The sequence below is a fragment of the Rhagoletis pomonella genome, unplaced genomic scaffold (genome assembly GCF_013731165.1).
Source record: "Rhagoletis pomonella isolate Grant_MI unplaced genomic scaffold, Rhpom_1.0 Rhpom_scaffold_00008, whole genome shotgun sequence".
NCBI classification, from domain to species: domain Eukaryota; kingdom Metazoa; phylum Arthropoda; class Insecta; order Diptera; family Tephritidae; genus Rhagoletis; species Rhagoletis pomonella.
In genome coordinates, this window is record NW_023458562.1 from 10,934,185 (window position 1) to 10,951,370 (window position 17,186).

Genomic DNA, 17,186 nt, shown 5'->3' on the forward strand with positions numbered 1-17,186 from the left:
AATGATAGCAGCCCTGGAAGTAGTGGAGAAGACGAACCCGAGTCCCCAGTCGATGATGATGGAGTAGCTGTCCTACCGCTTGACTATGGCGAGGTACGAATAGCGCTTACGAGGCTGAAAAACAACAAAGATACTGGAGCTGACGGCCTGCCAGCCGAGCTATTCAAGTACGGCGGCGAGGAGCTGATGGGGTGCATGCATCAGCTCGTATGCAGAATATGGTCAGATGAACGCATGCCCGACGACGGGAATTTAAGTGAGCTCTGCCCAATCCACATGAAAGGCGACCCTACCATTCGCGCCAACTACCGCGAGGTCAGCTTTAGGCCCGGCAAATCCACCACAGATCAGGTATACACAATAGCCACATCTTGGAAAAGACCCGCGAGAATAGGATCGACACACACCATCTATTTGTCGATTTCAAAGCCGCTTTCGACAGCACGAAGAGAAGTTGCCTTTATGCCGCGATGTCTGAATTTGGTATCCCCGCGAAACGAATACGACTGTGCAAAAGTACGTTGATCCATACCACCAGCTCTGTCAGAATAGGGAAGGACCTCCCCGAGCCGAACGAGGTTTCAGACAAGGGCACCCCCTTTCGTGTGATTTCTTTAATCTGATGTTGGAAAAGATAATAAGAGCCGCAGAACTGAGCCGCTCAAGCACAATACTTTACAAGAGCGTAGAATTGCTGGCGTATACCGACGACATCGATATTATTATTGCATGTCACTGTAAATTTTCTGTTTATTAATTTATTTTTACGCTATTGTAATTTTATTAAAAGTAATGTATTTATTAGGATAGAAATTGAGTTATTTGAACTTAGTAGGTTAAGGAGGCATTATAAAAATTTTAATCTAATTTTAGCCGTTTATTCTTTATATCCGGATGATTTACAATCTGTCATGGCAGTCATATAGTACTTTATGCTAAACTCTATGTATGTAATCAACATTCTCTATTGTAAAAGCATATGCAGTACCCTATTTTATTTCAGATGTTTTCATTTGCTCTCCATGTTGAGGAACTAAATGCCTAAACTTACAGCAAAATTTGTGGAAGATTACGTATACGTATTAATATTACTTTTTTTGCAATTATTGTACGATTTTTGCCTCACCAGATACAATTTCTTGACTCGTTATTCCATATTAAATCTAGATTTACTTATTAGATTTAGAGATCGCATACGTGAGTTTCCAAACAAATATAACTTAAGAACCAAATTTGATGATGATCTCACCTTATAATGGCGTACAATCAATTGAAGTATATGAAACAGTTGCTGCATTAGATGCCCTTCTTCAACAATAATTTTTTTTGTCCAATGCGTTAGCATAGTATTGCCGTCTTCCATTCGAAGTGGCATCGCCGGAGTTAAGACGTCAAGCGCTTGACGAACGACTGGTCGAGCCTCAAGGGCATGTCCTTTTAGCAAGGAAAGAAAAACTTGAAGCACAATCTTTTTGTGTATGGCCAAACGAGCAATTATATGAGCCAGAAGAAGATGTCCATGATATCGGGCTGTTGGATCCACGGAGCTTTTACTAAGTAAGCAAGGCCAAGCAAAAGTCATGAGCCGGCGAAGCTTATTGCCTTGTCGTTTGTTATTAGCATCGCCGTCATGGATATGTTGTGAAGCTCTTTCCACAAGTAAACAAGCAAATTGCAGTAACGCAATTCTAACTGCATCTTCATTGGCATACGGTTTGTCGGGGTCAAATACCTTGCTAATGAATACAGACACAACATTGTTTTCATCATCAGTATATGAAGCCGGTGGTGCCCCTATCAATTTATTCCCCTCGCCTTTATCGAAGCTTACAACGAAACAGGGTATAAGCACCGCTGTTATAATTTTTGCCTTAAGATCTTCGGAAAGAGCAGTGCCGTTAAATTTATCAACAAAGTGGAAAAATGCTTTTCTCTTCCAGTGTACAGTGTAACTTTGAGCTACAGTATTTTGTAAAAATTCTCTTAAAAAGTGGAAGTCCGGTATAAAATGCAAACAAAGCGCTCGTAACAGTTGAAATAGCAAATCGATGTCATTGGTGTTATGGGAAAAATAAAGTAGTAATATCTTCCCAACTAAGTGCCATAAATCACAGGTGACATTGTCCTCACATGTGCTGTACAAACTTGTCTCCCATAGTTTTTTCAACGCTAACACAATGTCCGTTTGTGTGGGAATCCACTGATCGTCCATATCCATAATTGTATACACTAACAGCACTGCCTGATGTTGAGCTTCATATTTTTGTGATTGATCAAATTGTGGGTTCAAGCTTAACGCGCCATTTATAAGTTTAACCAAAACATTGCACTTTTGTGCTTTTACAACATTTCGGAATGATTGACCACCTCTATGTTTTAATAAATATATAAAGAATCTATTCCATTGGGAGTTTATGATTACGCCATCAGAAAGAAAAAGATCCACGGTTTCGGCAGGGAAGCGAAGTAAAAATTTCACCAGAGGTTCACGGTACGGACTTGATGATTCGATCATTAAGCTTTTTTCAGTTTTTAACACAAGCTGACAAAGACTATCAATATATTTTGGCGATGCTGCTGTTATCTGATGAAACATCTCTATAAGAGTTACAACCTTCTGTTCATATTCATCACGTTTGGCAATCGTGAAAAAGTTGCCCCCTTGATTGGTACTTGATTTATGTGAAGATATAGACATTTCTAAAATCTTCTGGCAATGTTGTAATATTTGTTCACTTAGTTTTTCATTAAACATTTGTGGAAATAATTGTGTGAAATATGAGAGTCTTTTCGTTGCTGTTAAAGATAGGTTCCGATGATCACCCAAAGTTAGAAGTAATGGCCGCATCCCAGCATGTACCTGTTGTTTTAAAGTTATCTGGTTATATGTATGATTAAGTATTATTCTAAAATCATTAGCTTTGTTTCTTAACAAATAATTATCACAAATTATCACTAATTTCTGCTGGAAAGCGTTTCTTAACCCAATGTTCAGCCCAACACATGATTCAATAATGAAAGGTTTTGTAAGAAAAACTTTCTCTCGCTCTAATTTTATCAATGACACTCCCACCCTACTCACAAAAACAAAAACAGTGATATTTCTTTTACAAATTTCTTTGGAAGTTTTAAGAATATTTTTAAATTTTTAGTAGTGAAATTTGTACTTTATAAATTTGAAGAAATGTTTGTTCTGCATTCACTGGCGACAACAAGACAAAATGGGTTAGAATCGTTGGCCTACAGAAATTCAACGTAGGCTAAAGAGACGAAATTCCCTTAAATGCCGAATAGTTGTATTCGTCGATATTCTGGAGACCTATTGATTCTGTCAACGAAGGTTTTTAGGTATTGACCTACATAGCACAATCCTGGTGTCTCCGAATGAGAGTGGCACTTCTCATTTGACGATGTAGATCACGTTCCCTGTCTCGTTCCCTGCGTGTTCTTTTTATTCTTCCCGAGTTCGTCCGGCACGAATCGCCAATCGCGGCTGTGTAAGCCATGTTCTGACGTCGGCGTAATCTCACCAGAACAATAAAAGTGCAACATCAAAGAATTGGAATTACCATATTCGAAGCAATCGAGCTATAACCGCGAAAGAAACGTAAGCTCTAAATGTTTTTATTTGTTGTTTTTTTTTTAAATCAAAATTCCATAATTTGTCCACAAACAAATAGCCTTTTTTTATCCAACAACTGGCAAACAAATACAAAAAAATGGCTCAAAGTGGACCATCCATTCTTGAGCTATGCGCCGTCTGACTAACGCCACTTTGGTATATATAAATAAATATTTATTTTTAATAACAATCAAGGGTTATATTCGATGTAAATATGCTGGTTTAAATGAAATAATTAAATCAAATTCGCGTTTGTTTTAAAATACCACCATGTACTATTATCCATACCTGTTTGTGGAATTTAGCTACCATTTTAGGAAGTGTGATTGAATTCTTCCCCTTTTTCTCCTGCTTCCAAAAACCAACCCTGTGGGTGGGAGTGTCAAATTTTAGAAAAAGCTACTTACAAAACCTTTCATAAATGAATCATGAGCCCAACAGATGACTGAACTTCCCATAATTGGCGAAGACATTTGTATTTCCATCTGCATTTTGGTATACCAACTGTATGAATTGATCAAACATTGATTGCGTTTTCCCATAAAATTGAAATTTTGAAATAGAAATTTTTGACATAGCTAATCGATAACCAGGACCCCGCACCGACAACACATGGTTTAGTCATAGTTACCAAATCTAAGTTGAGGGCAACGTTGCCGAAATCTTTCGCTGGAAAATCGTCACTTTACTCTAAAAAAAATCGTAATTTCGGCCAAAAAATCGTCAAAATTTTTGTTCATTGTATTTTTTTAACAAAATAAAAAATACAAAAGAATTACATACAATTGCGTTTTCTTAGAATTGCATACCTTTAACTTAAATTTATTTGAACAAATAGAGTAAAAGGTCTGAAATTTTAAGAAAAAGCATTTGCTTTGGTTTTATGCATACGGCCCAATAAATATGACCTCACATTACAAAACCAAATGGAACCCATATTGCATATGGGCTAAACACATTGCGTGCCGCGTCATTGAAATATGAACGACGGTTACATGCTACCAGTAGGCCATTTCATTCAAAAATGAATGACACTCAAATGGTACATGGTTTGAAGAAAATTTTGAAAAAACTTTCTTGTGATTTTATGATTGATTTATGAAAACAAGAATATTTTCGATGCATTTTGGCCATTTTCCAGCAGAAATTGAAGCGGTAAGACGTTCAAACGGTTGTCATTCATATTTGTATCACACTGGCCAGGCATGGAGATTTCCATAAATTTTTACATTATAGACCATGTCATTCGAATATGCATGACGCCCATGGTACAATTATTACAGGTATTGTCTTCCCAGAGTGTTGTGCTTCACATCAAATTCGTGCTCCCTTATTTTCATTTTGACGCATGTTAATTCTTTTACTTTTAGTTGGCTTTGCTCAATTTAATTTTTATAATTTTTCTAAACAAAAAAAAAACATTTGAAACGAAGTGACGAATAAACATCAAATTTACTCATTCTCTTCGCTTCACTTTTTCATTGCAACAAACAAAGCATGGTGAAATAATAATAAGGTGTTGTCAATTTTGGCAATTTCGGCATACCAGCGATACAGTAATGCCTACTCTATTCATTCCAATTTCATTTCTGGGCAAAATGGAACAAAAAATGAAGCAGACAAGTGTGTGAAAAAATTTTGCGTAGTTATCACTTACTACGTTTATACGCACGTATTATTTGCAAATAACAATTTTCAAAATGGTAAACATTGCAGTATAAACGCTGAGTTAATTTTTTATTTGCAATAACTAAACCACGCAAATAAAGTGATTAGTGGTAATATTTGCAAATAAGCGCAAGACGCCGCCATTCTTAGGTTTATTTTCGATGGTCATCTTATTGCCTTTTAATAATCAAGACGTTGCCATTTTTAACTTTATTTTTTTTTCTATGGTCATAGTATTGCCTTTTATAATCAGGCAATATAAAAAAAGAATTTTTCACCATCGAATAAACAGAGAGGTATTTGCAAATTATTTTTGTTTGCAAATAACTTACATATAAACGTAGTAACTGTTTCTTTGTTTCGCTTTTGCTTTGACTTTTCGTTTCAAATTCATTGGAAAATTTTAGCGATAATTTCCAATAATTGCGAGTTTGTAAGTAAATTTTTGATAAAATATATACTATACATATCCAGCAGATTATTGGAGCAGTACCTCAGATGGCTACGATAATGCACATGTCTAACAATTTAAACGCATAATAATTTTATAATATAACTGATAGAATTCAATTCAAATTCAATTTTTAAATGTTAACAAAAATAAAGGTCGTAATAAAATTCCCTTTAAAATTAAGATATTTAAAAACTAAGTACGCATATACGTGTACTTCAGAACTTAAGGAAAAAATACAAATAAAATTCCATACGGAATTTAAGAATAATTAAATAAAGAGAACGTTATAATTTAATTTGTTTTAATATGAATATATGAAAGACGGAAAATAGTCCTTATTTTTTAAGTATTAACCATCATCATATGTGTGTGCTACGACCGTGTGGCCTTAAAGTTTTACAAATAATAATTTTAAAGTAGAAAAAAATAACTGAATAATAATTATTAAAATCAATATATTTGATCGGAAAAATGAAAATTAAGTAAGAATAATTTCTTTTGAGCGAAAAAATGAAACTGTAATTACACTGGCTTCCAGTAAAAACATTTTATTGATGCAAGCTTCATTAAATTGGTGTGGGGTCCGCTGATATATGTATGTATTGCAAATAGTACCCAAAAAGTAGTAAAAATAATCCTATCTTTTCGCCCTTTTTCTACTACCCCAAAATGCATGGCCGCAATTGGCATGCAGAAAAAGTAAGGTTATGTAAGTGACATCACCTTATATTTATTTCACTATGAAACAAAGAAACGATTTTGTTGTTTATTAATTCAGTTCAGTTAGTCTAGACTTCATTTATTATATATATTTATATATTTTTGTTCAGGAATTTTTTGATGCGGCTTGTAGGCGGCAAAGTGATAATTAGTTAAAAAGTAAAATACAACAACAAACTTATTTTCGCGTCTGGCTAAGTTGACGTGTTGAGTAATCCCTGACGATTTCTAACGTAAGTTAAGTCTAGACTAACTGAGCTTTAAGACAAGAAAATAATGAGGCGTATTATGGTTTTTTCTTAACAGCGGTCGTCCCTCGGCAGGCAATGGCAAACCTCCGAGTGTATTTCTGCCATGAAAACTAGCTTCTCATAAAAATACAATCGCCGTTCGGAGTCGGCGTAAAACTGTAGATCCCTCCGCTTTATGTGACAACATCAAGACGTACGCCACAAATCGGAGGAGAAGCTCGGCCAAACACTAACATATGTGTAAGCGCCAATCTATTATTATTATTATTATTATTATTATGGTTTTCGTCCGAATTTATTGTATAGAAAATGATAGGAAAATTTAATGATTTTCAATTCGTAGGAAAACAAGAATACGCCCCAATATGTACTCAAACAATTTTTACGGTACGCATTTTTTAATCAAGAATTGATAGATTAAAAAAAATAAAAGGTACTATGTACAAATACAAAAGTGCAGTCAAAGTACATACAAGTACAAAGGTATGTACGTAGGATTATAGAAACCGCTAATTTAAATTTAAATCGCCAAAATTCCCTAATTTTAGCATCTGTGACACCTTCGTGTATTGTATTCGTATAATTGTAGGTATTTTGTTTATAAGTAACCATTCCATAAATGTTTACATACAGATATCCCAGCAAGAACAGAAATTTTATTTTTCAAGGATAGCTTCAATTAAAATTTCATAATTATGCTGGAGTTACGGGCACGCTGTTCTTGCTGGGAAATGATTACATTTATACACTCATAAATATAATAAGCAATTACCTTTTCCTTATCAATATGAATTCCAGAAATGAAAACTTTGGTACAGTTAAATGCTGCTTCCTGCAACTCCTCTTTGTTGCTTTCCATTACTTTAAAAAGAATATTGATGATTTTTTCTTTACATTGGCTATCAGTTATGTAATGGCAGGCAGCTAATGCCTTCAAAGCACTCTTTCGCAGTGGTATGAGATTTGGGACATTTTTATAACAATCCAACTTATTGAGAGTGGCATCTTCGGCCTCGCTTAGAGTTAGTAGCTCATGGAAAAACAATCGGTGATAATTATTGGTAAGATCTTAAATCATAATAATGATATAGAATTAATTTTAAAAATATTATTAAACATACTTATTGTAAAAAGTCTAGGCTCAAGTGTGGTGCAAAATGTGTTTCCTTCCATTAAGCCAATTTGAGCGTTCGCTGGCTGATGCCTCAGTAAGTGTTTCTTCGGCGGTATGATATCAGCTAAAACTTCTTTGTGCGGGTCCATTATCTCATACACAGTTTTCCTTTGTAATTTGGCAATAAAATTAAGCGAACCCATAGCTTCTTCACGAACCAAGGCGTTGGAGCTAGTCACTTGCCGAACGAGTTCGTGAACAATTTCATACATTGCTTTATTTTGGAATGTGATTACTTCTTCGTTATTGCTTTCATTTTCAAGAGGAACCATACATAATTTAAGCATGTTTCTAAGATTGGTCTTAGCCACATCGATTGCGCCGCTAGACACTTCACATTCCAAATCCATCAAGACGAACAAAAATGCTTTTAAAAATGTGAAAAGGTGTTGATATAGAGACTTCAATGACATGTGTTGATATAAAAACTGTATTGCTTTACATCCACCCACTTTCGCGTACCACGGTCGCTCATAACAGAGTGAAGTCATTTTTTCTACCAGATATTGAATCAAAGGCAGACGGCATGCTCTTTCTTTCGTGCCCATAATTGTGCTTGCGGTCTCCAAAATCAGTTCCATACAGAGGTGACCGGGCTTGCATAATTCTTTCTCTTCATGTCCCATGCATATCGAGAGGGCATCGATCAGGACAAGTGGGTCAACTCCTTGCGAGCTGTGGTAGTGCTTGTATGGAAACGGCCCGGCCTCTTGCGCTATTGCCACCATAGTGTAGTGCCGAACAACGGCTACCATAACAGGAAAAACTGATTCCCGAAGATCTTTTGTTGCAGAAGCTACCAGCATTCCTGTTAGTGCTATCTGGTGAGTTTTGCGTGAATGCTCTTCCTCAAGCTTACTTTGAATTATTGGGGAAATCATTATATTTCCTTCGGTAAAGCTATTATGAGTGAATAATTTCTGCAATGTATATTTATCATCGTCGAGATTGATAGATGCTGCTATGAAACAGCGTATCGCTTCCCAACTTTGTCTTCTATAAAACGCATCAGTCGTATTAGAGCTAAGGGCAGTAAAAGCAGTTTCAATTGCCTTTTCAACCGGAAAATCAATCGGTTTATCGTGATCTTGAAAATATGTTACGACGGCTGTGGGTAGAGCATCGTTTTCTCTAAACTGCAAAGTCTGAGGTTCAGTCATCATTTTTCTATTTCCACCACCAAGCTTGCCCAGCACGCGAAAAGCTACTAAAGCAGCATTGTCTTGATTTCTTAGCGTGCGCCACAGTGCTTGCATTAATGACGCGCGTACCGGCTGAATATGATCATATAAGAAGTCTGGTTGAAGGTTGTCGACGCAAAGTTCTAATGTCCTCAATCCCTACGTGAAAAAAGATATTAAAATAAATACATAGTATTACAAAAACATTTTCCGAGGAATAACTCTCTGGAACATATTTACCCACTAGCACTTTCATGAGTTATAATGCTATACAAAAATATTTCCCGTGCAGGTTTTAGTTTAGGCGTACAAGTAGGTTAGCCACTTAGTTAACCGTTTTTTCTCTTTTTTGAGAAACACTTAGGTAAATACATACTACTGAAATCATGGACAACACTTTACTGGAATGTTCTGTAATAATACTTTATTTTTTTTGTTTAAATTATTTCCTTGTTTATTTTTACTTAACATGAATCCCATTGCACTATGCTATAAATCTACCTGCGAGCATTGGCAAGTGATGGAGTTTCCATCAATACAATTTCAGGAAAAGTTACATGCAGTTGAACGATTTTTTCAAGAATACTCAGATATCGGTAACGATGTAGGAGTCCAAGAGGTTATAAAAGCGGCAGACCCAAAAGAAAGACGACAGCGGGGGATGGGCGTAATGCTGCCAAAAAGACTGCGACTTTTACACAGATCCTGCTTTGGTGGCTTATACAAGCTTTTAAATTTGCAATTATTTTATGAAAATCCACCGTTATCTTATATCATGGTGATGTTTCTTTTCCTGGACTCCGATTTCACTGTGTCGAAATTTTAGGTAGAAACGATTCTATATAACCTCCTGAACACGTCCCCAAAGGCATTCTAGGATAGCTCGAATAAGTGAAATATTTGCAAATTAATTTGGGCTTTGGTGAGGATTTTATCTTGCGCTGGTTAGTGACGGCTAATTTTGTTATAGAACCAACTATCATAACTTAAAAATACAGCAAATATAAACACAAATATAAACTTCCCTGCCGAAGCGGCTGTTCTAGCTGATGAGCGTGATAGCCTTCGTCAGGCCGATCCCGGAGATCCCCGTATCAGGGATCTCAACGCGGAGATTCGGCAACTTGTAAACGTACATAAGCGGAAGAAGTGGGAGGAGCACCTGAAGACTTGTAATTTCACCTCTGGTGTGAGCAAGCTTTGGTCAACCGTGAGGTCATTGTCTAATCCGACGAAGCACGACGACAGAGTCGAAATTTCCTTCGGCGACCATGCTTCGTCGGACCCGGAGCGATGCGCGAGCTATTTTAGCCGGCAGTTCATACTGCATCCTCCGGTAGACAAAGCCAAGCGTCGAGTGACCAGAAGGCTGCACAAACTGCCAACAAATTGTGCCCCCCTTGCTTTCACTTGCGGTGAAGTTCAGGTGGCCATCGGGAAGGCGAAAGCCTCCAAAGCCATGGGTCCCGACGGAATATGCATGCTGATGCTGAAAAATTTGGGTCCTGCGGGGGTAGCGTATCTAACGGAGGTCCTCAACCTGTCAATGGCCACTCTCATCATCCCAGACATCTGGAAGGTGGGGAGAGTGGTCCCACTGCTCAAACCGGGGAAACCCGCCAACAAAGGAGATTCGTATCGTCCGATTACACTCCTTTCCCCGGTAGCGAAGACACTCGAGGCCTTGCTACTCCCGTACTTCACAAACCACCTGACCCCAGCGAAGCATCAGCATGGTTTCCGTAAAGTGCACAGCACAACAACAGCACTTAACGCCATAAACACTCAGATAACTCGTGGCCTTAACCGCAACCGTCCCAGTGAGAGAACGATTCTAGTAGCGTTGGACTTGTCAAAGGCGTTTGACACCGTCTGCCATTCCACGCTGCTAGAAGATATAGAGGCCTCCTCTCTCCCACAGAGGCTCAAACGGTGGCCGGCAAATTATCTGAGTGGTCGACATTCGTCGGTAACATTTAGAGACAAAACGAGTACGCAGCGAAAAATAAAACAGGGGGTTCCTCAGGGTGGTGTCCTTTCCCCGCTACTGTTTAACTTTTATATTTCAAAGCTCCCTCAACCACCAGAGGGAGTCTCGATTATCTCCTATGCCGACGACTGCTCGATCATGGCGACTGGGAATGGAATTGATGACCTGTGTTTGAAAGTAAACGGCTATCTCTCCGAACTTTCTCGCTTCTTCACTGCAAAGTGTCTAGCCCTCTCCCCTACGAAATCCTCCGCGACCCTGTTCACAACCTGGACGAAGGAGGTCAGGCTACCGCTGGGGATTCACGTCGATGACACACCAATTCCGACGGTGAATAACCCCAAAATACTCGGAGTAACATTCGACAGCCTGCTCTCCTTCTCTGCGCACTCAACCGCTATTGTCAATAAAGTACAGAGCCGCAACAAGGTCCTCAAGTCGCTAGCCGGCAGTACTTGGGGCAAAGACAAAGAAACGTTGCTGGCAACATACAAGGCAATAGGCCGGCCGGTTTTGAACTACGCAGCGCCAGTGTGGTCGCCAGGGACTAGTAGGACGCAGTGGACGAAGCTACAGACGGTACAAAATACGGCACTTAGGACAGCGACGGGATGCCTCCTGATGTCGCCAGAACACCACTTGCACGGCGAGGCGCAAATGCTCCCAGTTAAGGAGCACTACATAATGCTCTGCAAGCAGTTCCTGATCGGGAGCCACAGAAGTGGCAACCCAAACAGACAGCTGCTTGCAGAGGAGCCCTCGCCTAGGCACGTCAGGAGGCATCTATATGAACTGACGGACGAAGTCCAGAGGTTCATTAAGCAACCTCTGGACCCGACAGCGTACAGACAGGCCCTGAGCGGCATTCACAGGGACTCAGTCTCGAGTTATGTAGACTCTACACCTGTGAATGCCGTTCTAGGCATACCACCCCCGGACATTGACGAGACAGAGCTTCATCTGCCTCGGGAGACACGCACTACACTCGCTCAACTTCGCTCCGGCTACTGCAGCAGGTTAAACTCCTACTTGAGTAGGCTGAATGAGGATGTGCCGAACGAATGTCCGGCATGCGGAGAGACCCCACATGACTCGAACCATCTCTTCGCATGCCCGGAAAACCCGACAACCCTAACGGCCTTGTCCCTGTGGACAGATCCCACAGAAGCTGCACGCTTCCTAGGGTTGCCGTTAGTGGAACTTGACGACAACGACTGAGATACCAACCGATCTGGGCGGGGTTGTTGTAGCCGCTACAACAACAACAACTAATTTGAATTCGATGCTATTGTTGTAGCGGTTTACTTAGCCCTCCCTAGATCGGATAGCCTTTCAGGAAATGTGCCGTTGCGACGGGTCGGACCAGAGGGATAGGGGTATTAGTTGAGTTGGGTGGGGGAGCTGGACAGTCATTTAGTATATCAGGATCGATTCAAGGCAGATGAGAGTTGAGGCGACTACAGTATCCAGACCGTAACTGGACAAGAGTCGCGCGGGTCCCTCGGCAATCGAAGCCCAATATCGTCTACAGGTAGTGATTGGACCCTTATGATCGCATTCACAGGACGGGAGTCTGTGTAGGTGGAAGTAGTCTCGAATGTCGTTAATATCATATATGTAATACTTCTATACTGGCAGTAAGCTAACTTCTCAATGTGTAAGCACTCCGAAATCAAAGCAAGACAGTCCAGTACCGTTTTCGTGAATTATTGTGTACGTGAGTGCCGTTTTTGTGTATGTGTTGTGTCCTGGTTTATTTATAAACGTATGTGTTCTTTTTCCTTGCCAACAAGTGCTACTTTGGACTGAGTAGGCAATTCAGGAGTAAAGTCCTCTCGACGTACGAAAACCACGCTCTATAAGTCATTCATCATGCCCGTGCTGGTATATGGCGCAGAGGCGGCTCTTGGAGTGTTTGAGAGAAAGATTTTGCGGAAGATTTACGGGCCTTTACGCGTTGGCGACCGCGAGTACCGCAGACGATGGAACGATGAGCTGTATGAGCTTTACAACGATATGGACATAGTGCAGCGAATTAAAATACAGCGGCTCCGCTGGCTTGGTCATGTCGTTCGAATGGACACCGACGCTCCAGCTCTGAAAGTATTCGACTCGGAACCCGCTGGTGGTAGCAGAGGAAGAGGGAGGCCCCCACTGCGATGGAAAGATCAGGTGGAGAAGGACTTGGCTTCACTTGGCGTTTCCAATTGGCGTCAGTTGGCACAGAGGAGAAACGACTGGCGTGCTTTGCTGAACTCGGCCAAAATCGCTTAGGCGGTTACAGCGCCAAAAAAGAAGAAGACGTGTTCCTTTTCTTTCGTACGTGTTTATTAATATATCTGTGCTGTAATGTTTTCGGATGGTACTAGCTCTTACTGCCAATATAGAAGTATTATATATATGGTTAATATGCATTTTTGAAGGGCTGGGGGCATTTTAAAGCTTATGATTTAAATTAGCGTATTAATATTACCTGACTTATTAAAGTTGACGATCCATTGAGAGCAGAAACTAAAGGATCCATAAGCATCGGTAGATATGGCAAAAGAGAGGACAACCGGACAGGTACAGTCAAACAGAGCTCAACGAAGAGATCTTTCATATGCTGTTTGTGAAAGCCACTCTGTAAACGATTCAAGCCTTCTAATAAATTCGGCAGTAACGGGAGAAACTCTTGATATAATAAGTCATGGCTTCCTCCGCCAATCGATCTAAATAACGCACGTAGGAGCAGAAAATAGTTATATGGCTCTTCAGCTGTCAGAGCCAGTTCCATTGATCTATTGACGATGTTATGTAAATGTGGACGTAGCATCTGTTCATTTTCTACTGGAAATAAACTAACACTTCCAAATACTAATTTAAACAATCGCAAGTATAAATTTGAGCGTTCGATATTTGAACCCATTTCATCCATTTTCCCTAGCAAATATTCAACGAGCACAGTCGCAAAAAGAGGCGAAGTAGTTGGGTTCGCGAGGAATGAATTTGCCACGACTTGAAGCGATGAATTTTTAGAAATCCTTTCAACCATAAAGTCAATGGTAGTGGCGAAAACTTCTTGGAAGTTTTGTGGATGCATCATTAGAAACTGAAAATATTAAATATGCACCAAAATAATATATTTTTACATTCTCATACGTATTTTCCAATTTATTACAATGCCACTAAAGTGCTCCAGAACTTCTTTCTCTTCCTTTGTTCTTGGTCCTTGATTTGATGACCTCTGCTGGTTGGTATTAGCCGTACTTATTGTGTATATATCCAAAGCTTCCATTGCCCAATAAACTAAATCAATATATATTTTCAGCTCACTAGAGTCAAATAATTTTTCCTGATTGGTTTTAACAACATCGGCAAACACGGGCTTAATAAAGTAAAGGAATTTTGTAAGCGGCGAAAAATACATAAACCTTTATTGATCTTACTTTGGAGCTTATGAATCCCCATGTTATTGTTTTAGCACCGCCAACCAAAGTTTTTACTAAACCTCGATACTCTACTATATTGGCAGGGCATAACCATTGATTTCCAATGAGACTCATTTTCATGGCTTGATCCGTCGAACCATTTTCCTTTAATAGTAATACAAATTGAGTGATTTTTATTTTCAAAAATAATTTAATATTTAAAATTTATACTTACACCACCTCCATCTTTAAAGTCGTTAAACCCGTTGGTACTTTGGGTACTTGAAGAACTTGGTGACAAATTCGCAGCCGGTACAGAAATTTGGTTCTTCCTATTGAAAAATGAGAAATGGCATACCCCATTTGAGAAATCACTTAAATTTTCAAATCGATTTCAAATTGTATTTAACAAATTGTCATTGGAAATACAAAAAGCTCAAGGCGAATTTATAGGTGCACTCCCGTATTCCTCGGACTCGGACTAGTAAAACTGTCAAAAAATAAAAATTCGCTCAAAGCGAGAGAGTAACATTGAAAAGTACGGGATCGCTTTCTAGTAAAAAATGGTAACTTCTGTCAACTTCAACATAACCTCCAAATTTTGGTTATACATTTTTGCTTATTTGTATGTAAACACACTCAGCTCACACAGGTAAATAACCAAAAATACTTTCAAATTCATTAGAATCTACTTAAACAAGTAATTAAATACTATTCAACATGAATTAGCAGAGTGCACTTTTCTTTTGTTTACAATTTGGTTGCCAAACACACTACAGCTGATCGTTTGACACATTTACCAGAATTTACCAGCAAAAAATTCTCGGACTAAAACTGGTAACTTCTGACAGAGAGAGAACCGTATTTACTCTCTTTTTTGTCCTCTCAATAGTCAGAGAACCGAGTACGGGATCGATTTCCAGTAAAATCTGACTGATTCTGATTATTTCTGACTAGTCCGGACTCGTACGGGATCGCAACTTATATAAGGTGGTGTTGTTTAATCAGCTGTGTGTAGCGTTTGATTGTCAAAATTTTATATTTTGCTAGTGAGTGAGTGAAAACGTGAGAGTGTTTGCATTTTCTGTCGCCCTTTTTCATTCGGAGAAGAATAGCTGAAATTTGACAATCACCAGCTAAAAGCAAAAACAAAATACAGGTAATTGTTGTATTTGTTGAATCGATACCAGCTTATATGTATTCGCCTTGGATACCACCTTATATGAATTCGTTTGAAAAATCTGATCGAATTAAACGAGCTGAATAGGAGCGAGATGAAAGATTTAACCCTTCCATCGTTTCGGAACACTAACTTCCTGCAACCAAGGTACCCGCACGCCTCTGTGCAGTAAAAATGCCGGTCTGTCAACGTAAAGAATACTCTATGTCGAAATGCTGCAGCCACAAAAGACCGCCAGCATACTGGCCTCACAGAATTGCTCCCTGAGATCATCATTCAACAAACTGACATATACGAACAGTGGAACCTTATTTTGTAGGTCATAACGTACTGCCGCCGGATTTCAGCGATCCCGATAGAACAACTAGTACGATAAGGAAGGTCACATCACTGCAGATAAAAACGATGCCGCCTACATGATCACGCTCCGCAACGCGAGCTACGTGGTAACGATATAGGGAGCTGAAGAGGGAATCGAGACCCATTAACGGTAATAAGAGAGGTCGAAATACGGAAGTGCGAAGAGCTTGAAATACTGAGAGATAGGAAGAACGCCCGTAAATTGAATCAGAAAGTTAGGCGACTTTCGGAAATATGTATGTATTTAATACTTGGATGTTTCCGAAGGAGTGTCAATTAGGGTTTATAATTGGTGTGGAATGTACGGACCCTAAAATTTGCTCTTTTTTATAACTAGCAAAAAGTATTTCTTTTTTTCTTTTTTAAACTTAAGTGTAAAATACGAAGCTGCTATGCCAAAAAATAATTGTTTAATTTTACTACATAGTCTCGAACAGCAGCCCGATTCAAACTTTCGCTATCGCTTAAATGCTAAAGCTAAAATTTTATCTGGCTTTTTGGCGATCTCCAAAAATTGCAATTCTTTCCTCCCTGTCGCTAAAAATTGCCTAGCCTAAATTTTAGTATGTTGGTGTTGGTTGATTTTTCCGACAGGGTGGTAAGATGATTTATTTTGGAACGAATTTCCGTCATCCCTTGTCAAGTTTGGTTTGCAGACAAACCGGTTTCGGCGTTGTGCCATCTTCAGTGTCATTTTTCGTTCTGAATTAAATTTTAGTACTTTATCCGGCCGCAAGTGATGCCGGGCAGCAACAGACGCTGTCAAAATTTGTTTGCATTTCAATGGTGATAAACAGGGAACGGATTTTATGGAAATTGCCTTTTTTTCTGCTAAAGAGATAGAGTATATTCGATTAAGAATGTCCACGATTTAGCTTTCCCTGATTCCATATATACACATTTGATGTTGCGTTTTTGTTTTCTTTTTTAAGATATTTGCCCTTTTTTTTGCCTTTTTTAAGATATTTGCCTTTTTTTGCCTTTTCTACCTTTAAAAAAGTGATTATAGCATTTACAATTTTTTTTTTAAGAATAAAAAATATACACATGCCCATCCGGCTTATAGAAGCACAGGGACCTCTTGCCAAATTGGTGTTTGAAAAATTCAAAGCCGTTTTCTCAGCTAACGTAAGCTTGGAGACAATAAAGGTACTGGCCCAATGCAGGCTTGCTTTG

At 39.0% G+C, this 17,186-nt stretch overlaps 1 protein-coding gene across 2 annotated transcripts in view; it reads right to left on the minus strand.

Annotated features, from left to right (window-relative positions):
* LOC118744159 (transcription-associated protein 1) overlaps positions 1-17,186 on the minus strand; it is a 95,988-nt gene that overhangs the window by 26,075 nt on the left and 52,727 nt on the right. For both annotated transcript variants that reach the window (XM_036476949.1, XM_036476948.1), the window contains exons 8-14: positions 14,706-14,802; positions 14,489-14,635; positions 14,221-14,427; positions 13,534-14,151; positions 7,837-9,229; positions 7,488-7,783; positions 1,250-2,860 (exon numbers count right to left, since the gene is read on the minus strand). In XM_036476949.1, the coding sequence (XP_036332842.1) occupies positions 1,250-2,860; positions 7,488-7,783; positions 7,837-9,229; positions 13,534-14,151; positions 14,221-14,427; positions 14,489-14,635; positions 14,706-14,802 (4,369 nt within the window). The remainder of the gene's footprint in view (positions 1-1,249; positions 2,861-7,487; positions 7,784-7,836; positions 9,230-13,533; positions 14,152-14,220; positions 14,428-14,488; positions 14,636-14,705; positions 14,803-17,186) is intronic.